The 25,680-nt window shown below is 41.6% G+C and overlaps 1 protein-coding gene and 1 pseudogene across 3 annotated transcripts in view; both read left to right on the forward strand.

Annotated features, from left to right (window-relative positions):
- The window catches only part of DPP6 (dipeptidyl peptidase like 6), an 827,489-nt gene that overhangs the window by 512,768 nt on the left and 289,041 nt on the right, over nt 1-25,680 (forward strand). For all 3 annotated transcript variants that reach the window (XM_076006752.1, XM_012786244.2, XM_012786246.2), the window contains exon 4: nt 24,445-24,539. In XM_076006752.1, coding sequence (XP_075862867.1) covers nt 24,445-24,539 — 95 coding nt within the window. The remainder of the gene's footprint in view (nt 1-24,444; nt 24,540-25,680) is intronic.
- LOC105883211 (growth hormone-inducible transmembrane protein pseudogene) lies at nt 3,685-5,001 on the forward strand (annotated as a pseudogene).

Here is a 25,680-nt window from a genome sequence, read left to right on the forward strand (position 1 = left end):
TTCCATTTTTGGAATACTTCTATTAATAGAATGGGTTTAAGCACTTATTTTTTTAGCTAATTAACTAAAAGGTCTTTCATATATTTTGATAGTGAAATATCACATATACATGACATATATAGACACATAGACATACAGATAGAAGCAGATCTTATAATTCTTATAAAGAGTTTTTATTTGTTGTGTTTTAAATATTACTATGTTTTAATTCAGACTATCAGTCTTAATTACCTATTTTATTGTTTTAAGCAATTATTAGCTAGGTAACATTTGCCTTTAGTAAGATTTTGCCATTTCTGTGTTTGCTGTTTCAAGGGCCTAGTACTTACACAGGTACAGGAAGGTATAGTAGAGTACTCAGTGCTGCAGAAATTATGGATTTTATTTTTTATCTTAATCTTGGCTTTGGCTCTCAGATCTCCATGATCAGCTTAGGCAATGACTATTTATTTATTTTTAATCCAAGAAACAAACTTGGAAATCTCTGAATTCCTGAAGGCTGGCGTTCGCACCCCTGTGCTATTGCTGTTAATATCTGCTGTTGCTTTTTGTCTGATCTAGCCAGATATTTGAGGGCACTAACGGGGCCTACACCGATTAATTATCAGATCTGGTGTGATCCCAGACCTACTTCAGTTTGTATCATGACTTCTGAACCTAGTCAGGATTAAAAATGTGCTCAAACGTTTGAGGCCGGGCGCGGTGGCTCACGCCTGTAATCCTAGCCCTCTGGGAGGCTGAGGTGGGAGGATTGCTTGAGCTCAGGAGTTCGAGACCAGCCTGAGCAAGAACGAGACCCTATGTGTAAAAAAAAAAAAAAGAAAGAAAAAAAAATTGTTCGAACAAACTCAGAGAGCTCACAACATAAATCTGTGGTGCATTGGCGTCCCAGAGAGAACTTACCCACAGTCCTCCGTGCCGTGAGAGAGCAGGGGACAGACACAGTGGCCGGCGAGCACCTCACTTGTTTCCTCGGTGCTCCCGGGGGGTCTCAGGGATCCGGGTCAGAACCCGCTTCTGACGGACAATGTAACGAGTGCAGCTGAGCAAAGAACCAGTCACGCCTCAGGCAGCTGAGCCCCAACAGGCACAGAGAGACTCCAGCGCAGCTATGTGGTTGAAGAAGGTTTGTGGGCAGAAAAGAGAAGGTGACGTAGAGAAAAGGGAAGTGAGGCACAGAGACAGCCGGGTCTGTTGTCGCTCAGCACTCACCTGCCCTAAACACAGTTCGAGCGGTTGCCCACCTTTCACCTGCCAAAACTTCACGAAGGGCAGAGGGGCAGGAGCAGGGAGGAGTGCAGATGCACGGATGGAGCGGACTTCAGCCGGGACCCCCAGCGGACATCCTTGTTTCTGAGCTTTTTAACTAAAGTACTCTATTCGGGGAAACCGATGCGCCTCAGCCAAGGTTGTAACTTACTTAATCAAGGAAGTGAGAAATATCTCCAAAGAGGTGGAGTGCGGTTTTTATGAGATCCACACAAGCCACAAAAACCGCTCATAGAAAGGAAAGTCTGGGGAGCCATAAACGAGCGGCAGCCCACACTTTGTGCTTCCCCGGGCCTCGGCGTCCCGGCTCACCGTCGATGCGTGAATGTTTAAGGGCTCCGTCTGCCCCCACAGAATACAGGAAACTAAATGCTGTGCATGCAAGAGGAAAGAATCAATAAATGGCAAAAGTCACGCAAATATCAAACCAGAACAGACATTCTCTGCCTGGGAGTCAGACCTAGGCTGTTGAGTGTAGCACAGAACTGTCACCAGGAGGCCACCAAATGAACTGGCTTTTATCGTTCTTTCCACTGGGACAGTTTATGGTGGATTTTTTTTTTCTTTTTAGGTCAGATTTTGCTCTTTAATTTTGTTTTAAGAGAATTTTTAAGGCTATCCACGATGTTATGTGTCTCTTTTCATCTAATTCTTCTATTAACACAAATAAGGCAATTGTTTAAAATAAGAGACCTCTAAAATTTATTCTTTAAAAATTTAAGAGTCTTTTATTTAAAGATCTCATCTTCTGGCCATTAATAATTAGAGTTCTCAATGGTATATTTATTTTAAAAGCAACTCAATCTAAGAAGCTTTTTCATAGAACGCCCAGGTGATGATTTTCCCGGTTTGGAAGTAAGAGGTGTTCCCGGAGAGCGTGTAGAGGAGACAAATCCCATGATTTCCCCAAATTTACTCTCAGAAATAGATTGAAGATAGACAAAGAGGACGGAACCTTTTAAGACGAAGACTCTCCCAGAGCTTGACGCATTCAATACAGAGAATGTGTTGCTTAGAATCTTATGGGTCTTGGACTCCCGATCTTTTTAGACTGGCTGCCTGGCATGATCCAAAAAAAAAAACCCACTCCCTAGAGATGGCGGAGACTGAAGAGAAAATTCCCGCTTGGTCACAAGACAAGTTTTCAGGGACATGAAACAAGATGAGAGGGGAACCGCATATGGATTATTTTCTTTTGGGCACCTGTGGCAAAGTTTGTCTTCGTAGACATCAGCTTAGCCGGGATTATGTTAGTACAACTGGCTGGTGCGTACGGCTGGTTTCAACAGTGGGCTCACGGGGTTCTGGGCCCAGGTTCTTCCCTATAGTAACCGTGTTTATGACAGAATGATGCAGAAAGACGATGACCAAGGAATGCAATAAAAAAAAAAAAGGCTATTTCTGAGAGGAATTAGACAATATGAATATTCATACCACGATGTAAAATACCAAAAAATATACTAGAGTTGCTATACTAAGACTTGGCACACATAGAACCTTTTCTGTCATTAATCTTACATTTTGAAAGGCAAAAGAGCCAGTGATCTTTATTGTCTGCTCAGCAGGACCCCCAGAGAGACAGAGGGAAACCGGGACGTGAGGGTGAAGGGTTAGGGTGTGAGCTAGTGCATGCAGGTTTTGACAAGGATTCCTCCAGAAAAAGAATAGGATAGAAAGAAGAGGTTTATTTTTTACTTTTCCCAGGTGGAAAAGAGCCAGCACAGTGGAAGGGAAGAGAGGAAGCTAGTGTGGGCAGAGAGAATGGGGTACTCTGGCTTTTTATTTAATGCGTGAAGAAGATTTATGGCTGCAGCCCAGTTAACAGGGTACTGGAAACTATCCACTCCTTCCCTTCTTCTTAGAAGCAGGCAGACGACAGAACAAAGTCCAAGGGTTGTTGGCTCCTCTGCCTTTCCTTGGAGAAGGCATCATGGCAGGGGAGGTGACTCTGCCAGGAGATGCCACTGAGGTCTGAATCTCCCGCCCAGCTGTTCGCTCAAGAACTCCAAGGCTGTCAAGCAAATTATGAAAAGCAGTTTCTGAGGAATGTGAAGAGAAAGATTTTACATTTCCTTTCTGTCTGTTGGCTCTGTTCTTGTCTGTTGCTCTTTCCTTTCTTGTCTGTGTGGAAACAGAACCCTGCAGGGTGCCGGCCAGCTAGTCAGCAAGGGACAGAGAGCTCATGATTGATCTGTAGCTGTTGTTGGGGAAATTGTGGGGTTAGATATTTTCCTGTTGTTTTTTGTAAATTTTGCAAGGCTGCTCTTTCATCGATCTTTATTATCTGCTCAGCCGGCGGGACCCCCAGAGAGACAGAGGGAACCCAGGGGCCTGATGGTGGGGGTCTCTCCACCCGCCAGCTGGTTGGAGTCCAGGTACCCCCACTGCAGCTCCCAGTAGAGCGGCCCTAAAGATCCTGCCAACTGGGACTGCACGCGCAGAAGCACATTTCAGATCTGCTTGGTAAACCTGGTGTACCACCATGCTGGCTGCAAGGCTTGTGTGTCTCCAGACACTACCTTCCAGGGTTTTCCACCCAACTTTCACCAAGGCCTCCCCTGTTGTGAAAAATTCCATCACGAAGAATCAATGGCTCTTAACACCCAGCAGGGAATATGCCACCAAAACAAGAATTGGGATCCGGCGTGGAAAAACTGGCCAAGAACTCAAAGAGGCAGCATTGGAACCATCAATGGAAAAAGTATTTAAAATTGATCAAATGGGAAGATGGTTTGTTGCTGGAGGGGCAGCTGTTGGTCTTGGAGCATTGTGCTACTATGGCTTGGGAATGTCTAATGAGATTGGAGCTATTGAGAAGGCTGTAATTTGGCCTCAGTATGTGAAGGATAGAATTCATTCTACCTATATGTACTTAGCAGGAAGTATTGGTTTAACAGCTTTGTCTGCCTTGGCAGTAAGCAGAGCTCCTGTTCTCATGAACTTTATGACGAGAGGCTCTTGGGTGACAATTGGTGCAACCTTTGCAGCAATGATTGGAGCCGGAATGCTGGTACATTCAATACCATATGAAGAGAGCCCAGGCCCAAAGCATCTTGCTTGGTTGCTACATTCCGGTGTGATGGGTGCAGTTGTGGCTCCTCTGACAATATTAGGAGGGCCTCTGCTCATCAGAGCCGCGTGGTATACAGCCGGCATTGTGGGAGGCCTCTCCACTGTGGCCATGTGCGCACCTAGTGAGAAGTTCCTGAACATGGGAGCACCCCTGGGAGTGGGCCTGGGTCTCGTCTTTGTGTCCTCACTGGGATCTATGTTTCTTCCACCTACCACTGTGGCCGGTGCCACTCTATACTCAGTGGCAATGTATGGTGGATTAGTTCTTTTCAGCATGTTCCTTCTGTCTGATACCCAGAAAGTAATCAGGCGGGCAGAAATAACACCAATGTATGGAGTTCAAAAGTATGATCCCATCAACTCGATGCTGGGAATCTACATGGATACATTAAATATATTTATGCGAGTTGCAACTATGCTAGCAACTGGAGGCAACAGAAAGAAATGAGGTGACTCAGCTCCTGGCTTCTCTCCTACATCAGATATCTTGCTTGTTTAATAGGGCAGATATTCATTAAATAGTTTGTACAAGCAGCTTTTGTTGAAGCTTAGAAGATAAGAACATATCAACATGTTTTAAAATGTTTCAGTAATGTAATGCTTCAGGTCTGCTTTTTCTTCTGGAGAATAAATTCAGCAGTACTCTTCCTAATAAGCACACACATTTCTCATGTTTGAATAATTTTAAAATATCTTAATGACTGTGAAAACTAAGGTTTGTGCTATGAGAATATAAGTATTTTATCAATTTTTAAATTCATTAGGTTAAGTAAAAAGTAACAAACTTGAAAAAAAAAAAAAAAAAAAAAAGATCCTGCCAACTACACCAAACTGTGGGGAAGAAGGAAAACTTCTCCTTCACCCCTGGATGGTTCTCTGAAAGATCAACTCACAGTAAGGCAGATTAACCACTTCGGGACCAGTGTCGACTGTAGTCGACGGCCACAGATGAACGGCCACAGCCGAGCGTCGACTATAGTCGATAGCTGTGATATGACTTTTCTAATTTTTCATTTATCAAAATAAAATTGTAAACATTTAAAAATAATGTAATGAAAACATCTATGTATATGTTACCTATTCTGATTTACATGACAAGCAAAGCTGCCTGTAAAGTGAAACAAGCTTTCGGTGCTTTCAAGCTTTCCTCATCACACAAGAGCAGAACGGACTCGTCGTCAATGCACAGCACAGACCGCCGTGCGGGCTGTGAGTGCCGGCTGTGGGCAAGGTTTTGTGGCCGGTGAGCACTGTACCGAAGTGGTTAATAAGAAAAAGAGATTGCAAGTGTATTTACCATGCACATGGAGAGAATCACAGAGTGATTACCCAGTATCCAAATGGGGTCCAGAAGTTTACATGCCCTCATTTTAAAGGGGAGGGGAGATGAGGAATACAGGTAATTCTGTTTAGGGGCAATAAGTGGTTACCAGGGAGGATACTTGGGAGAATGAATGGCTGGGGAAAAGAGACTGGCTTGCAAATGAATCTCCTTGGAAATTATATTAACCTGAGACAGGTATTATCTTTAAAATGGGTTGCACTGTTGATCTTCTTTCCTGCAGCATATTGGGATAATAGAGAGGAGAAGGAAAGACAATTGTTCTTTCTGATGAGTCTGTCTGATTTTATGCAGACAGAGAGAAATCTCCTTCTAACACCTATTGATCTCTAAGGGCTTTTTAATGCAAAATATTCTTTATACCAAGTAGTCATATTTTGGGGTGTAATATCGTGAGCTCATTTATTGGTAAGGCATAGTTCTCATGCTTTTCTGTAGTTCTTTATATGTGGTTTCCTTTAGTTATTTGAACATATTTATTCAGCTAATTTAAGGGTTTTTCCTAGTGAACTTATTTAAGAATAGTTTTTATCATTTAAAAACACATATAGCAGTTTATTAACTGCTGTTTTCTTGTATATAGACCATATTTTCCTTTTTCTTTGTGTGCTTTATAATTTTTTGTTAAATGCTAAATATTTTAAATAATACAGTGTGACAAGTCTAGAAATCAAGTTATCCTTCTCCCCAGGCTTTGTTGTTGCTGTTTGTTATGGTTGTTGTTACTATGTACTTATTTAATGGCTCTTCTGAAATAATTAAATAAAATTTACATGGTTTTCATGTGCAGTCACTAACAACTCTACATGGTTAGCTTAGTGATCAGATTGGACAAGGATGTCCCTAAATACCTTGAACCAATAATTCTCCCAGCATTTGCCAACAAGGTCTGTAGGCATGTGAGGGCCCAGCCTCAACCTCTCCCAAGCAGTAGACAGCTGTGCCATCATTTCCGGCTCACTCAGAGGCTCGCAGTCAGACGCAGGTAAAGATGAAGGCCTTCCCGGGTCCCTCCCGGCATGTGTGCAGCCCTGCATCTGCACGTGGCTGTCTAGGCTCCCAGCAACACACCCAAGCTCTGCAAAGCCCTCAGGGACATCTCATTCCCTAGTTTCCTCTTTTAAGTATTTTTGGCAACATTTGTTTCCCCCAGTCATTATCATCTTCTCATGCAGCTGACATTTTAAACAGTTGTCGCTGATTGTTGTCAACAAATGCCCTAAGGATGAAGCTATTTAAAGTGAGTGAGCTCTGAGTCAGATAAAAAAAAAAAAAAAAAAAAAAACAGACAAGACCTGTGAGAAATTAACTGCAAAGTGTGTGTTTCCACAGAACTTCCAGACAGGTCAAATAATGACAATTATCAAGACATGGGGTATTAGGGAAGCTATAAAGCCATTTTTCCCCTCATGTAGCTTCTAGGCTGATGATTTTTTCACGGCTACCATAATTGTGAGGCTGTTGGCTTTCACAATGACCATAAAGCTGGGGAGAGAGAGACAGAGATAAATAGGGCAAGTTAAAAGGCCAAAAGCGCATTCTTCTTACTAAAATTCAGTGATTTTTCTTGAGTCAGCGCTCCTCAGACTGTGGGAAGTCATTGGTTAATTGCCAACATTTGGAAAAGTTGGTCTTGACATTTTTGCAATCTCGTTGCTCTTTTGAAGAAGCAGATTACTGCAGGTCCTTACTCTGCTATTCTTAAAGCAGCTTCTTTTTCTGTAGGATTTTACATGCGGGTCTTTCTCATGTGTGTTCAAAATGGCCTGTTTCTCAACTCTGACACATTGGATATGGGATGATACTCAAATGCCATCCAATGCTTTCAAGAACTTTCAGGGAAGATTTTAAAATTCTCACAGTCTTTTGTGCTATCAGGAGCAGAGCGTTTTTAGGGGATGAGTATTGAGTACATAGAAACCCATATTCCTGAGATTTTTAGTGTTTAATACTATATTTTATAACAATACAATTATTTGGAAAAGAATCACATTGACATATTTACTCTGCAGTGTTGAAATAGCTAATGCTTTGAGAAGAAGCATCCTCTGAGTAAAGAAATGTGTTCTGTCTTTTTCTGTTTATTTAAGGTATCAATTTTACGTGATACTCAGTGTTTAGCTAAATTCCTCCAAATTACCCATTTAAAAGCAATTTCTCTTTCATTCTTTTCTGCATAGAATGCTAAATACATGAAAAATGATGACCTATAAAACCTGAATGTGAAAAACACATGATTTTCCTTTCTCTCTTAAAATTAAGGTCCATATTAGAGTAGAACAAGTAAGAGGCTGCCCCACCTCCCCCTTTTAGAAGCTAGATGTGATCAGGGAAGACTTATGGAGAAGCATTATCAGACATTTCTCTCTGTGGTTTGAGATAGGAGAGCAATGAATGTGCACTTAGGCATTCTCCCTTTCTAGTGGTAATGGATTAGCAGGGATGTGGATGATTTCCCTAGAAAGTTCTCTTAGAACCTGGAAATTTACCATCATAGCCCTGAGCCACTTTGAGTTTACCAAAGCCTCCAGCAGGTATAAAAATTGGTTTCCAAGAGCACAAACTATATTAGCCAGTCTCCTGAGGCATTTTTTTCTTTGATGACCATTGAGTGTGTTAAGCAGCAACTTATGCTCTTCATAATAAAAAGCACTTTAAGTTGAGTAATTGAAGGCTCTTGGTACTTATGGAATGACAGAAAAGCTTTTAAAAAATGAAACTCGGTATAACTAGAAACTAGAAAGCATAAGCAAAGAGTTTCGATATAACATAATAAATTTAAACTCAAAGTAAAATGTCCTATACAGATAAGGGTTAGTTTTTGAAGACTCGGAGAGGTGGTCTAAAAATCAGATTTTAAAGGAATTTATGGGTGTAGATTAGCAGGAGTCATCAGGCATTCTGAACCAAGGCTGTAAGGTGGGCGTAAGTCAGTCATTGGAGAGGTCAGAAGCAGGGCTGGACAGAGTTCAATGTCATCTCATCAGTCATCCACCCAATAAGGAAATTTCTCTGCAACCCCTGGCCTGTGCTCAGCCAATCTGTGTCCAAACGTGATGATTGTTAGATAGTTCTTTAAAATATTAAGCTAAAATTTATCTCTAGATTTTCCTATCCATGGGTCCAATTATTTGTCTTGGAGCAACTCAAAATTAATATTTTTTGTGTGCAACAATTTTTCACATCTTGGAGGAAATAGCTGTTATTTATATCTTTCTCTCATTCAGTTTCATGGAAAGAAGCCTCTGATTAGAAATCTAGGAGAAAGGAGGTTCTAGCCCCAGCTCAGCTATCTATTATTTGCTTTGTAAGCAAAGGACAGCGAAACTGTCTGAGCTGCTGTTCGTGGATGGTTTCCGTTTCCTGTTCCTTCCCTACCTGGGACTTCGCTCTGTGAAAAGCAACTCTACCTCCTGCCTCCCAGCTTGGGGCACTTCTCCAGAATAACCCCCTTTTTGTGAACTCCTGTCTCCTGTCCAGTTCCATCTTGTTATCTTGTGCCTGGATTCTCTGTCTCTGCCAAGGCACTATGGCAACGTGGATAGTTTTATTTCTTCCTCACACTGCAATTAAGAAGGGTTGGCTGGAGTTCCTGAGTTCCTTCCACCCAGTGGCTGTGGTTTCTACAAGGTCTCAGATTCTTCCACCAGGTGCTCTGTGTCTTGATGGCAGACTCAGGAAGAGAACGGAGAAGCTCTCATAGGAAGGGTTCTGGGACTGGACCTGAAATAGGTGCATTTCTTCCACTTATATTTCCCATGAGTTTGGAGTCAGTCCCATGACATCTATTGCCAGAGAGACTGGGAAATGTAACCTAGCTGGGCAGCTGGGGGGAAAAGGCCACACCTGGAAGCAGTGCACACCTGTTCTGCCCCCACCTGTTCTGGAATTCAGGCACATGGCTGACCTAACCTCAGATTAATCGGGAAAATATAGTCTGGTTGAAGGTTGAAAAGAAAAAGGCAGTAATTATACTTTCCAAGCTTATCAGCCTTGGAGGTAGAAGGCAGCATAGATCTTCTGTGTCATGGAGTAAAATTTCATAAGATCATGCATGTGGAAATGCTTAGAATATGGGAAACAGCGTAAAAGTGGATGATGAATTTCTTTTGCAAGTAGTTCTGGGACAATAAGATAGCCATGAAGAAAAGAATGAAGTTGGACCTCACACTATAGACAAAAATTAACTCAAAATGCATCAAAGACCTAAATATAAAAGCTAAAAAAAAACTTTTTAGAAGAAAACAGAGGAGTAAATCTTCATGACATCGGATTTGGCAATAGGTTCTTTGATATGGCACAAAAGACATGAACAACAAAAGAAAAAACAGATAAACTGGACTTCATGAAAATTAAAACTTTTGTGCTTCAAAGGACACCATCAAGAAAGTGAAAAGGCAGTCCACAGAATGGAAGGAAATATTTGCAAATAATATATCTGTTAAGGAACTTATATCTAGAACATATAATAACTCTTATAATTCACTATTAAAGAGACAATTATTCCAAATAAAGAATGAGCACGGGATCGGAATAGACATATATCCAAGGAAGATATTCAAATAACTGAGAAGCACATGAAAAGATGTTCGACACCATCAGTCATCAGGAAAATGCAACTCAAAGCCACAGAGAGATACCACTGCACACCCCCTAGCATGGCTACAAACAAAAAACCAGACAACAGGTGTTGGCGAGGCTGTGGAGAAATCCTAGCCTCGTATACTGCTGGGGGGATGGAAATGGTAGCCACTTGGGAATATAGTGTGGCATTTCCTCAAGCAGCTAAACACAGAGTTACCAGTTGATGCAGAAATTTCACCTCTAAGTATATACCCAATAAAAATGAAGGCATACATCCATATGAAAGCCAGTACACAGATGTTTATAACAGCATTATTCATAATAGCCAAAAGTTAAAAACAACTCAAATGTACTTCCATACAATAGAATATTATTTGTCCATAAAAAGCAATGAAGTCCTGATACATGCAACACATGGATAAACTTTGAAAATTTTAAAAAAAAAGATAGTCATAAAAGACCATGACATACATGATTCCATTTATATGAAATGTCCAGAACAGGAAACTCTATGGAGACAGAAAGTAGGTTGGCGGTTGCTTGGGATTGGGAAAGGGGTATGAGGACAAGGACAGTGATGGCTAAAGGTTAAGGGGTTTCTTTCTGCGGTAACGAGAGTGACCTAGAATCAGCTATGATGATGGCTGTGCATATCCCTGAACATGTCAGTGACCATGGAATTGTACACTTTAGTGTACAACTCCACATAAGCGTGAAAGTTACTAATGGAAAAGAAATAGGACAAGTGTCCTCAGAAACCAGTGTAGTGGTCTGGACAGCACTCTGATGGTCTTGACTTTCAGAAAAATGGGTATAAAAAAATAGAGCCAAGCTCAGAACTTGGGAATCCTGCCAGGATGACCAGGACCTGAGGTGAGATGAAGTTTGTGAGAAATGCAAAGGGCACTGGAGCAAGGGAAGGGCAAGGGGTGGTACCACTCTGCAAATGTACTACAAACCGCTGAGTTGCACACATAAATGAGGGAATTTATAGGTCTGTGAATTGCATCTTGACAAAGCTGTCTCTCTCTCTCACACACATTCAGAATAGAACAAGACAGCCCCGCTGCCTGGAGGAGGTGTTAGGGTGACCGTGCAGTGAATGTCTTGGCACCTTCTCCAGTAAAGAGAGTGCTCTTCAGAACTGAAAAGGAGATTAGACAGTACGTCCTGAGAAAGGGATAGAAGATAGTTGAGGAAATGGTGAGATAACCCCTAGCTGCTTGGGTGGATTTAGTTATCTCAGTCTAAAGTGAATTTGTGCTGGGAGAATAGCAAAGATAACTAGGTTTAAGGCACTAGCACCACACACCTAGCATGCATTGTCTCTTTTGGTTGTTGTAATAGCCCATAAAGTAATATTAATATCATTTATCATGCATTCAGAGAGGTTAAGTAACGTACTCCGAGTTGTGCGTGTAGGCAGGGCAAAAGCCAGTCTGAACACACCTCTCTCTCTGGCTCTGGAGACAGAATGAAGGGCCCGACCATGAGCCTGAGACTTGAGTGCAGGCAAAGGACCCTCAGGTTTGCATCGGTGATGTTCTGCTCCGTGGTCACACACTCTATTCCTAACTCACACCAACCGGCTTGTCAACGAAGTTATAGAACCACTGTCAATAATCTATGAGAGTGTTCAGGCAAGCGAGAAAGAAGCTAGACAAGAAAGGCTAGAAAAGGGAAATTATTCTGTTAATTGTCAAAAAAAGGTAAAATGTACAGTGCCGTGGCCCATTTGCAGAACGGGGGATAAACACAAAAAGAAATACACAAACACACACACAAAAGACAGTACAAGACTGCAGCATCTCGAGCACCAGTCGTTTCATTTTTATACTGTTCAATTTGGCAAGCGTCCTGCAGCTTTTTTTTTTTTGGTATGTGACTACCCAAGGGTCAGCATGACCTGTTCCTGTAGACATAGCTCAAGAGAAGGGGATGTGTGCGTCCTGTCCTTCAATATCTGGTCCCGTGTGCAGGACAACAAGGCGCCTTGGCTTGCGTGCAAAACCACAGGTCCTTAGCCATTTGCCCTGAGGAACATTCCTCTCTGCTGGTCAACAAGTCACGTCCCGTTCTGCTGACTCTGGGTCTCAGCCAATCTGACCCAGGGACAGCCCTTCAGTACAGGACTAGTACTCATAACTGGCAAAATTCTAGAACTGATCAGTAAATGAATGTGTGTGTGTATGTGTGTGTGTATATATATATATATATATATATATTCCTTAAAGGATGCTGTATCCTGATACGAGCTAATCATAGACCATACAGATATTCTGTTTTCCTAGCTTTTTATAGACAGTCTCTTATGATCTTGCCATAGTGTTGTTTTAACAGCTTTTATATTTTCAAATGAAATGGATTTATTGAAACATTAGTTGGTAATATAATTTTCATCATGCTGTAAATGATCCTAATAGAATTTGCTAAAACATATGAATGAATGCAACGCAGACTTCTAGATGTGTGCTAGACTAACATTTGCCATAAACTGTCACATAATCAGTTCCTTGATTCTTTTTTTTTTTTTTTTTTTTTTTTTTTTTTTTTTTTTTTTTTTTTTTTTGAGACAGAGTCTCACTTTGTTGCCCAGGCTAGAGTGAGTGCCGTGGCGTCAGCCTAGCTCACAGCAACCTCAAACTCCTGGGCTCGAGCGATCCTTCTGCCTCAGCCTCCCGGGTAGCTGGGACTACAGGCATGCGCCACCATGCCCGGCTAATTTTTTATATATATATCAGTTGGCCAATTAATTTCTTTGTATTTATAGTAGAGACGGGGTCTCGCTCTTGCTCAGGCTGGTTTTGAACTCCTGACCTTGAGCAATCCGCCCGCCTAGTTCCTTGATTCTTTATGGAACTGGAATCCACTTACATAAAATTGGCCTAGTAAGTGATGATAAAAATTAAATAAAAGTCATTGAAGTCATTGACAGAAGGCAGTGGGGTTTTTTTCCACTAAAATCATGGCATTCAATTCACAAACATTATGCATTTTTATTCTACTTTGTATATACTTTTAAAAATAATTGTGTTTCTACTTTGATTTCTCAGTTAATGGGAAAAACTTTAAACCTGTGATACAGTTTCTTTGTAAAAGCATAATGAAATCTATAATGGCTTTCAGATAATCCTACCACAGAAATGATTATTTTTCTCTATTCCTGGTGAGCCAAAGTGTCCCGTGTACTTCTGTGTATAGAGTTACATAAAGTACTTTAAAGGCTGGGAATATTTTATTTGTCATGATAGCATCACAGATAATCCTAATGGTAATTTTCCCTTCACCCTTGGTAGCTCCCAGGCGTAAAGCCACCTCACTAAAGATTTGAATGTTACAGCTCTTGCTCACGAGTGAAAAAAAGAGAATTGCAAGTTAAAAATAATGATTTAATCCTCATTTACATCACAATAGTTATTGCCAAGTGTGGAATAGGACGTCTTTGATGGGGAAGCTGATGAAGGACCTGGGCACTGTCGGACCTTTAGTGCCCGGTCACTCAGTCCCACAAAATGACATCTCAAATTGCTCACTACAAAGCAGAAATCGCGTGCAGTGAGAAAGGACTGCGATCACCTTCTCTGGGGATGACAGGTTCCTATGGAGAAGGATGACTTCACGCTGAACACCTTGTGGCCCGCAGACTGGACAAAGTCTCGTCCCTTGATTGGTAATTAATTTTGTGAGAACAAAAACCGTTTCTCAACTGAGAAGTCGGTCGGTAGGCTAGGCTCGGGGAGGCAGACTCTGGGGGCAGTTGTGTGAGACTATAGAGTTTGTGATGACTCTTTTACCTGTGGGAAAGGAACAACCACCGTCAGTTTGGCAGCTTTGGAGTGACTGTACCTAACCAGGGAGAGCAAAAATACAATGTGCTCTATTACAGATATCTTCAGAGCATCCCTCAGTACTCTTAGGTGTGACACCCTCCCCCACCACTGGTTCATCTGTTGTCATCTTCTTCCTTCTCTTCAGCCTGAAGGGTTGCCTAATTATACCCACTTACAGAATTTATTTAAGTGTCTTCTATGACTCTTTTTGCTAGGAACAGAATGATTTTCCATGTCTTCGACTCCATGCTACTGAACTTTTGTTGAGACTACTGCTCTGTGCAGAATTCCCACCACCACTGCCCTGGCGGTCTGTATTGCCCGGTGTGGCCAATCTGACGTGGCCAGAGGGAGCTTTACCAGAAAGGTTACTTGCCCCAAACTTAAGCTCTTGGAGTTAAAAAGTTGAGTTTTTGTTCGTTTGTTTGTTTTAAAGATGGGATCTTGCTCTGTTGCCCAGGCTAGAGTGCAGTGACACAATCATAGCTCAGTGTAGCCTCCAACTCCTGGGCTCGGGCGATCCTCCTGCCTCAGCCTTCAGAGTAGCTGGGACTACAGGCTCAAGCCCTCATGCCTGCCTGCCTATTTGGTTTTTTTAATGACCCCAATTAATCTTTTATTGGTGTGTGGGACAAATCATGAGGAAAAAAAAAGATTTTGGGTGACTGGATGGCAATGTTGTGCCCTATTTCCCCCCTTCACGGTGAGTGTGAGTCCTGACTGACCCACGGCAGGAACTCCGGGGCAGCTCTGATCATGCTCTGAGCATGCACATCCAGGTATCACAGGGAGATTGGCACAGCCCCAGCCCTTGAGGGATCCCCGGAGCTGTCCATGGTGCTGAGCCGCGTGTGTCAGCACACCACCCACACGAGTCTGCGAAAAGACAGTTTCCTTCCTTTGGGACCTGGGAGAATCACCCAGGAACGGCCCTGGGCTTGTGCCACCAGCAGCAGTTCCAAATAGCACGTGGGAGAGAGGGCGTACGGATCCAATAAACGCCGAACTTGAATGCATGCATCTTTGTTAAATTAGCCGTACGTTATGTCTTTAATACTGATTTTTTTCCCCCTAAACTCATGATTTCCGAAGCCATCAATGGCTCTGTGACATTAAGAAAGGTTAAATGCATGGCTATACACTCTGAATTTCAGACCTACTCTCTTTTTCTCATACTCTGAAATCAAACTCATTTTTCTTATAAATTTTTATAAGAGTGTCCATGTTGTAAAATATATAGAACATAAAATTTGCCTCTTGAACCATCATAAGCATGCACTTTAGTGGCCTGAGTACAGTCACCTTATTGTGCCTCTGTCACTGGCATCCCTGTCCAGAACGCTTCCTCTTCCCAGATGTCTGCATTAAACACTAACGCCCGCCCCGCCGCAGCCCCTGGCAACCTCCGTTCCACTTCCTGCCTTCGTGAATTTGACTCCTCTAAGTGCTTCATCTGAGTACAATCAGACAGGACTTGCCCTTTTGTCACTGGCTCGTTTCACTGGGCATAGTGTCCTCGGGGTTCATCCACGTGGCATGTATCAGAATGTCCTTTGTTTTTAAGGCAGAATAATATTGCATTGTATAAATGGACCACATTTTGTCTGTCATTCATGTGTCAATGGAAACCTGCATGGCTTCTGCCTCTTGTCTAGGTAACGATGCTGCTACGAACATAAATGCACAAATATCCGTGTGAGTCTCTGCCTTCACCTCTTTTGAGTCTATGCCCAGAAGTGAAATTAGTAGATCATGTGGTAATTCCACAATTAATCTTTTGAAGAACTGCCATGCCATTTCTCAGGAGTTCTAAATGTTTCCAGAAACGATCCCAAACAGAGAATGCCCTAGGGAAGCACTCTCATTTCAATGCCATTTTGACAACCTGAGGAATTAGGCCTAAAGGGAAAAAACATGCTTTTTTTTTTATACTAAAGAACAAATAAAATGAAACTCTCTTCAATTCAGATCGAGTTGTTTCTATTTGTGGATCTGATGCTGTATCATGTGGACGTGGCTGGAGAGATTACATGGTTTGCAAAGTCCGTTTAGAATGGTCTGACATAAAATGTGCTTTGGGGGACTCTGGTGTGGCACTTCAGAAAGTTGGCCACCGTCCCCTGGAATACCACATGATTGGAGGAGATTTCTTGCTGAATAATTTCCATCTGTTCCTCACATACATGTGTCCCACAGCAGCCGGACCCTGCCAGCAGGTGAGGACACGGCGGCAGGAGCGGCAGGCTCTACCCCTTGGCTGTGCATTAGATTTCTGACGCCGGGTACTTACTGTTGCTCAGTGTGCGTTTCTTCATTAGTGAAATAAATAAGCTGTACCCGTGAAGAGAGCCCCAGCAGCTCTTCCAGCTCTGAAACTCTGCAGTGCAAATACCGCTATCACTGGTGCTCAGTAAATTTTACCGAATGTGATCCGTGGTATATATGTTAAACCTACTATCGTTTCCATCTTCTTTTCTCCTTTTTCTATACAAATAGTCACTCTTTCTCAGGTCTGGGGATGGTCCAGTGAACTCTGGACTGAGTCTCAGAGATCTTCTTTTTTGGGGACAGGCTGTCTTGCGGCACAAGTATTGTTTAATCTTATTTCATAAACCTGCTCCACACCTGAATGCCTGCGATGCATTTTCCTGCTTTCCCTCCTGGCTGGAGGTGCTGCCTCAACACCTGCTCTGAGCTCTGCTTTCTGTTGGTCCAGACAGAAACACGGGTGTACATTCTAAGGTGCATGGGCTTGCAGTGTTGTAAGTCTGCGCTTGCCAACGTGAGAAGGCACTGAGAAAACCGTGTGCTCCTGAAAGGGGAAGAGCAATCTCGAGCTAAGCCCCAGGGAAGGCGTTGACAGTCTCTTAGGAACAACTATGGCATAAACTGATTCCAGAAAATGCGGCCCGTAGCCATTAAAGACACTCACTGTGAATACGATGGCTGATTCCTGCGAGGCCAGAAACAGCCAGGCAAATCTTTTTGGAGAAGAATAATTATTTATTCGCTTGAGTAAGACCCTGTCCTTTGATTTAATACACTGAGTAGTAGTGACTTAAGACTATGATGAGAAATGTAAGATGCATGAAATTCAAAAATAAAAACAAAATTAAAAAATATATTTGTTAGTGGTTTAAATACACCCCAGAATAGAATAGAATAGAATAGAATAGAATAGAATAGAATAGAATAGAATAGAACAGAATAGAATAGAATAGAAGCATAAGCAGAAATCAAATTGTCAAACTTGCAAAATGCTCTCTGTGTTTTGGACAGCAATTGGTGATGTCACTGAAAGAACTCAGGACTCAGGTGTCTCTGTGGGTAGTTTATTCCGGCACTTTGTTATTTTTTGTCCTGGCAACATGTCTTTGGTGGGTTCTTATCACCAGAATTTCTTCTTCTCTAATGTCCCAGTTTCGCTCACATGCTTCCAGTCTTTTCTCTGTTAGTATTTTTTTTTTCTTTTGAAATATTCATTACGTGTTTGCAGTATGAAAACATATCAAAACATACCATGACATGGTCTCTCCCTTCAAAGGAGAATGACACACGGGGCAGGTGTTTCCTTGAGCCAAGGCAGGTGTGTCCAGCTGCTCTGCACGTGCGGAGGGGAGCACCCGGCATAGAGTCTGCACGTGCGGAGGGAGCACCCGGCATAGAGTCTGCACGTGCGGAGGGAGCACCCGGCATAGAGTCTGCACGTGCGGAGGGAGCACCCGGCATAGAGTCTGCACAGAGAGCCACTTTAGACAGGCTTAGCGGATGAGTTGAATGGAATGGGCAAACACAGGCCAGGGTTCGGAAGGCCAGTCCCCCGCCCATAAAGTCACGCTTCAGCACTGGCGAGGTGGGCGTGTGCATGCTCACGTGAGAGTTACTAATGTTGATCTCGTGGACGTTATTGAGTTCCATAAAATGATATATATTTTGTGTGTGTGTGGGAGGAAAATTTACTTTGTAGTTCCATGGTGTAGGAAGTAGAGGAAGAAGTTTTCTGCCTTGTAAGTCGCATCTAGCTGATGGCCGCACCGTTCCTGTTTGAAACATGACGGCGCACACGTGTAAATCGTAGCAGTTGTGTGTACTGAAAGCAAATGCAAACCAAATCAGGAAAAAGGGAAACCAACAGAACTTGGGCACTTAAAAAAAAATCTATTCCCTAATGGAGTAAACAGATATTCCAGTGCAAGTTACAATTTTCACCATCATTTACCCCATGCTGCCTCCGCTGGGAAGGCAGAGCTAACAAATGAGATGCGGCGATGACCTTCGCCACCCCCGCCGGCAGCTGTGAATTGAGCTGTGCGTTCCCTTCGGCCAACGGCACCGACCTCATTGCTGACCACAGGTTGCCGCGTTGCCTTTGGCTAAGACGTGTGCTGTTAAAAGGAGTGCTGCTCCGCTCCTCACAAAAACAATGTCTTTCACTGCGGAAGAGCCGAAATGCCAGTCATTGATTTTGTGGACGGCTACAAGAATGTGACCTAAAGATTAACCGAGCCTTAGTGTATGTTTGTTAAATTACAGTGCAGATCAATTTATGTTTTTTGGTTTTTTTGAGAGAGAGTTGGTTTATTGCTCCTTAAATTAGAACCTTTATCAATGGCATGTGTGGAATATAATAGTCAGTTTACAGCCCTGAAAATTCAAGTTTAGCTTCCACTTGTTTCAGATACATTAGAGCGAAACTTCTATCCATTAAGTTAAGATAGGATTTTGAATTTTGAAAACTGTGGGTAAATACGAAAGTTTGTTTTTGCCAACGCTAGCCTTATTAATTGGCGAACCACACATGAACTATGCTGCATTTGAGAATAAACCAGTGTCCATATCCAGGTGACATCCCTTGCCCTGCTGTCATTATTAAAGCACCCCTCACATTGTCACGTGTCCTCGTAGATGACTAATTAACGGCTAGTGTGTGATGGTTCATAACCCAGTCACACCGTGGCTTCACACTGATTGGTTCTAGCTCATTTGTTGACCAGACTCTCTCTAAGAAGCCTGGAAAGTAAGGACGGGGCACAGTCAGAAGGAAAAGAGTCTGTGGTTGAACCCATCATAGGACAGAAGTGAATTATGGTGATGCCATTTGGTAAACTTCCAACAGTCCACCCCAGGGAAAGGAACCCACTGGGGGTGAGCTCTCTGGAGGCACAGACAGCCCCCCTTGAGCCAGCCAAGTTCAGATTCATGCTCTGCCCAAAGCAGAGGGGCTCAGGCGGCCACACGCCACGGGACAGGCCTGCTTTTGCCATTGCATGTGTGTTACATGCGCCAGATCTTCCGTGATAGAAACAGCCCCCCGCGCCCACCGGGGCACTGGCATTTTGAGGTTTGACAGATGTCAATGGGCAAATGGGAAGGAGCGACTCTTTCAAAGGCGATCTGACTACTTTTCCTGCGAGAGTGAAGGAGCCTCTGATCATTTGTTTCTCTGTTCTTTCCAACCCAATGAGTAGACAGAAATGTTTTGTATAGCGATTTTCTTCATTCTGTGTAAGATATTGTTCTGCCTGCTGTTTGCATTTTGAATTATTTTGTTTGCTTTTAAATCAGAAAGACAAGAACGGTGTCGAGGCAAGCTTTTTCACAGATCCCACCCAAAATTCTCCTAGAATGTGATTCATTTTAAAAAATTAATAAACGAAACCTTATATGATAATTTCAGTAGCTGCAGAAAAATAATTTTAGAATAGTCAATCTTTCATGGGAAAAACTCTTAACAACCTAGGAACAAAAGGGAACTTCCACAAACTTATTAAGTTTATCTGTTTTTTAAAAAATTAACAGCTAATGTCATACTCAATGCCAAAAGGCTCAATGTTTTCCACCTAACATTAGGAAAAGATGTTCTCTAACACCTCTTCTATTTAGCATGGCAACGAAGGTGGTGGTGCATACAAACAGAAATAAAAGGTCAACAGATTTGAAAGGAAGAAGTAGGTTTGCCCTTACTTGCAGGACATCATTATGTATGTTAAAACCCCAAGATCATCTATTTTTCAAAGTTGACTACAACTGAAAAATGCATTGACACAAAACCAACAGACAAAATTAATTTTCCTTTTATATACTAGAAACCAACAAATAATGAAATGAAACAACAATACCATTTAAAATAGCATAAAACATTAGAAAATTTTGGAATTGGTTTATTAAAGGACATACAAAGTCTGTACATGAAAACTACTGAAATTGCAAAGTGAACTTTAAAATGATCTGAATTTCATTTTATTTATGTTTTTAAAATTCATATATATAAAAAAAGGGACCTAGACTAGCCAGTATAATTTTGAAAAAGCAAAACAAAGTTCGAGGCCTTACACCACTTAATTTCAAGACTTGCTGTGGAGTCACTGTGACCAACACAAGGTGGTATTGACGTAAGAATAGACTTATAGGTAAATGGAATGGGATATAAAGTTGGGAAACAGAAATCTACACATGCATATGCACTTGATTTTTGACAAAAGTATGCTAAGGTATTTCAGTAGGAAAAAGATAATCTTTTCGTTCGGGACTAGCCTAAGAAAGAGCGAGACCCAGTCTCTACTAAAAATAGAAAGAAATTAGCTGGACAACTAAAAACATAAAGAAAATATTAGCCAGGTGTGGTGGCGCATGCCTGTAGTCCCAGCTACTCGGGAGGCTGGGGCAGGAGGATCACTTGAGCCCAGGAGTTTGAGGTTGCTGTGAGCTAGGCTGACACAATGGCACTCAAAAAAAAAGGATAATCTTCTCAATAATATACTGGAATAACAAGTGAGGTATGTGACTGGGAAGAAATTAAAAAATTTCTTAATTTAAAAAAAAAGATAATCTTTTCAACAATATACTGGAATAACAAGTGAGGTATGTGACTGGGAAGAAATTAATATTGATGCTTACCTCATATGCTGCATAAAAAGTAACAAAAATTTGATCATAGACCTAAAAGAAAGAGCTAAAATTATTAAACTTCCAGGAGAAACATGAGAGCAAATCTCTGTGACATTGGGGTAGGCAAAGATTTCTCAGGACACAAATATCAGGTTATCACAAGAGAAAAATATCAATAAAATGGATTTCATCCAGATTAATAGTATTTTTTCTCTTCTAAAAATGTAATTGGGAAAATAATAAGGAAAGTCATACACTGGTAGAAAACGTTTTTAAAAAAACACATCCAACAAAGACTGGAATCCAGAATCTATAAAGGGCTCAATAATAAGTCTTGAAAAAACTTTAAAGGGGCAAAATGTTTGAATAGATACTTTGCAAAAAATCTCTATAAATGACCAATAATCACATGAAAAGATGTTCAGCATTGCTGGTCATCGTCAAAATGCAAATCATGACCTCAGTGAGTCCCACACACCTGCTGGAGTGGCTAACGGTTAATATTGACAGTGCCAGCTGACGTCAAGTTACTGCTGTGCACGTGAGTCTTGTACAGTGGCTGGTGGAAATGCAAAATGGAAACCAGTTTGGCAGTTTCCCATAAAGTATAAACATGTCTTATGACCTAGCAATTTCATGCCTAGATACTTACTCAAGAGAGATGAAAACATGTATCCACACAGAGACTGGAACAGGAGCGTTCATAGCAGCCCTGTTCATAATAACCGGCACCCGGCAGCAGTCTAGACCAGGCGTCCTCAAACTACGGCCCGCGGGCCACACGCAGGTGTTTTTGCCCGTTTGCTTTTTTTACTTCAAAATAAGATATGTGCAATGTGCATAGGAATTTGTTCATAGTTTTTTTTAAACTATAGTCCGGCCCTCCAATGGTCTGAGGGACAGTGATCTGGCCCCCTGTTTAAAAAGTTTGAGGACCCCTGGTCTAGATAGTCATCAATACATGAATTCGAATGTACAAAGTATTGAGGTATATCAGTGCTATAGACTACTTCACAATATAAAGGAGTGAAACATTAATGTATGCGACAACATGCATACATCTCAAAATCATTATGCTAAATAAAAGGAGATAAATACAAAGACTGCGTAGTGTGTGATTCTATTTTTCAGAAACTCCTGGAACAGCAAACCTGTATAGTACAAAACAGAGCAGCGGTTGCCAGGGGCGATGGGTGCAGTAGAGGATGTGCAAAGGGGCAGACAGGCTTTTTAGGTCTTTATTATGATAGAATCATTTCTAGATCGCTTGTGTTTTGTGTTGTTTTTGTCAATGGAAAAAATACTAAAAAACTGTTGAAAGTACCTAGATAAATGGAAAAGTGGACCAAGTCCACAAAAGGAAGATTCATTGTTGTAGAAATGTCTGATATCCATTGTGATATACACTTGAACAGTGAACATCAGTGAAAAGTAAGAGTTCAACACAATATGGATTATATTAATCTTAGAAATACAATGTCCATTACTAAGTAACATTAAAGCAAATAATCACTTTATTAAGTTCAAACGAAAGCAAAATGAAACAACATATTATTTAAGGGTACATAAGTATGTGATGAAACTGTTGCATAAAAGTCATGGAACGATAAAATTCAGAGGGGCATAAAGAAGAATGGGGCAAGAAAAATATTTAATGCTTTATTAGAGGGATTTGTTCTGTAAAATTTGGATTCACTCGAAAGGCTGCACTCAAGGATCCAGAAGGCCACATGTGCCTCAAGGCCACAGGTTCCCCGCCGCTCTGTGGTTTCATTGGTTTCACTTTAAACATGAACATATATTTTCTTTTTTGAGAGAGAGAGAGTCTCACTTTGTTGCCCAGGCTAGAGTGAGTGCCGTGGCGTCAGCCTAGCTCACAGCAACCTCAAAGTCCTGGGCTCAAGCAATCCTCCTGCCTCAGCCTCCCGAGTAGCTGGGACTATAGGCATGCACCACCATGCCCGGCTAATTTTTTCTATGTATATTAGTTGGCCAATTAATTTCTTTCCATTTATAGTAGAGACGGGGGTCTTGCTTTTGCTCAGGCTGGTTTCGAACTCCTGACCTCGAGCAATCCTCCCGCTTCGTCCTCCCAGAGTGCTAGGATTACAGGCGTGAGCCACTGCGCCCGGCCTGAGCATATATTTTCTGTACATCAAATACAGTACTCCATGATCTTAAGAAATTCTCGTGTTTCGGCCTGTTAGTAATGTGTGGGGCGGGGCGGAGGCCAGGAACACTCCCAGGGATCCGTAGTGATACATCTTCTTCTGTGTAAGGCTCGGATTTTAGAAACTCGCTCAGAGCAACAGCTAGTGAATAAAGGGCCGTGAGGTGGTCATCAAATTCAGTTGTAGCCTTTTTTGCAACTCTGTTAGTAACTTAGTAACAAACTTAAGTGCTTTCCAGAAAAGAAACTTTAAAATTTGTTGTATAAGGGCAACTTTGCTGAAATGATTGAATAGGTTCCCATGGTGACTGCTTTTAACGGAAGACAGCTCATTAGATAAATGTACCTTGGCGAGTTTGCTTAAAAATGACTCATTTGATTTGTACATGAAAGTAGTAACAGGAAAATAAATGAAAGCAATTTCACCTGAATATCTATTAGTAACTTTAGCACTGAACTTTTTATTAAATTGCTTTTGAATTCATCCAGTCTGCATAATGTTTTTCAGCCATCAGCTATTACAGTGCACAATGCCCTTCCCATCCAACTGGCTCGGAGTTACCACCTTCACTCGCAAAGAGAGTTTTCCTTCTCCCCCTGTGCCCTCCTCTACAGCAATCCTACCTTTCAGAACCCTAACCCTTTCATTCACAAGACATGTACATGTGTGTACGTTCACATGCATACTATTTAATGTAAATGCTCTTGTTCATTTTCTTAGGGGATAATTGAAATCTTAGCTGTTTAGATACAAAAGACCAGAGTCACTGATGATACAATATGTAGATTCAAAGATATTCATGGCAGTGAAACTGCTAGATCCTCTAAGAGCAGCAAGGGGAGTTTGTGGACCAAATGGGAGCATGTTTTGCAGAACAGAGTGTAGACATTACACATACAGATTTACTCTGAAGTTTCAGATACAGGAAATCAGTCCCCTTACTAACAATTGTCTCTCACCCCTTCTGGCAGCTCATATCTTAATCTGCCCTGTGTCCACTCTGCGTATATAGCTCCAGAAAATTCTAGAATGGTCTGAAAATTTTGTGTGTGTGTGTGTGTGTGTGTGTGTGCCTGTGTGTTCTATGTTAATGTGCAGAGCAGAGGAGAAGTTTCAGAAGAAGCATTTTGTGAGACTATATCAAGAAGATCTGGGCATATTGCACCATATGTGAAAAGCAGCTTGTCTTTTCCCCAGAACTAGTGAATTTATTTTACTTAAGTGTTCATCAAAAGCCTAGGTGAGTTCCTTGATGTTTCATATTTCTTTCCTGTTTCCTCTCTTGTAGACACAGAATTCATCTACCGAGAACAGAAAGGAACAGTGATTCTGCGGAATGTTGAAACAAATATTTCCACTGTGTTAATAGAAGGCAAAAAAATTGTAAGTACTCTCTTTAATGACCAGGATAATTTTGGTTTTTCCTCCTGCAAGTCAATAAAGCAGAAAATGACTTTAGGTTTCAACTTTTAGTATAGCCAAGAAGAAGCAATAAACTTGTAATACTACAGGCTGAGCAACTAAGGATAATGTGAAATTGAAACCACACTAATTTAATAAGATGAAGGCACAGTTTCTTTCTCTGTCCGGGAAATTTATCTGCAGGTGTTGGAAACAAGTGTTGCGTATCATATATAATTGAAAGATAAAGTCCTAAGGCTTTTACACATTTACAGAACAATTGCAGTAACGCATATAGAATACTTCAGGAGAACTTGCTCAATCTAGTTTTAAGAAAACACCTCATCTGCTCATGCACAGGAGGTATTAGCTTAGGCACTGTGACTGTACTTACCCTAATGATACTAAGTGACGCTTATGCTTCAAAACCAATACTGAGCCAATGTGGTTATATGAATGCCACTGCTTTATAAACTGGGAAAACTTGTTTTCTCAAAGATTTAAATGACATTAAAATGTTGGGATCATGTACAGTTGAAGATATTTATTAAAAAGATTGACTGGAGTTATGTACTAAAAATTAATTTAAGGAGAATTGTTTACAATGTGTTCATGCTCATTATTAGAAGAAATAAATCCCCTACTGTAAGGTGTTGATCCTTTCCTTATGTTATTCACTGGGGAAATCAAAGGAGGCGACTCAGGCCAAATCTATGTTTAAAAGTAAGAAATGGTAACTGCTGCAAATTCCAAGTCAGAACCATCATGACAGGGTTCTCTGGCATGAATCAGAAATGCAAAAGTCCTAGAATCCAGGATTAGAGGAGATCATTGAAAAAAATTAGTCAGTTCTCTGGTTTTACAGACACTGATCCTTTGACCAGAGTTGATGCATGAGCTTTCCAGAGTCCTGCAGCTCACTGGCAGCTGCGCTAGCACTCGGCTGGGCCCCAGGAGCCTCGGTGCCAGGTAGAAGGAACGATGGCTTTGTCTTGAGGCCACCAGCCCCCAGACCTGTGGTAATGCTGCTCTGCCATCTTTTCTCTCCTAAATCACATTTAACTTGCTGTTGAAATACTCGTATTTCTTTTTGTTGTAAAAATACCTTTTTCTTAAAATAAGT

This window comes from Microcebus murinus, chromosome 9, assembly GCF_040939455.1.
Source record: "Microcebus murinus isolate Inina chromosome 9, M.murinus_Inina_mat1.0, whole genome shotgun sequence".
Taxonomy (NCBI): domain Eukaryota; kingdom Metazoa; phylum Chordata; class Mammalia; order Primates; family Cheirogaleidae; genus Microcebus; species Microcebus murinus.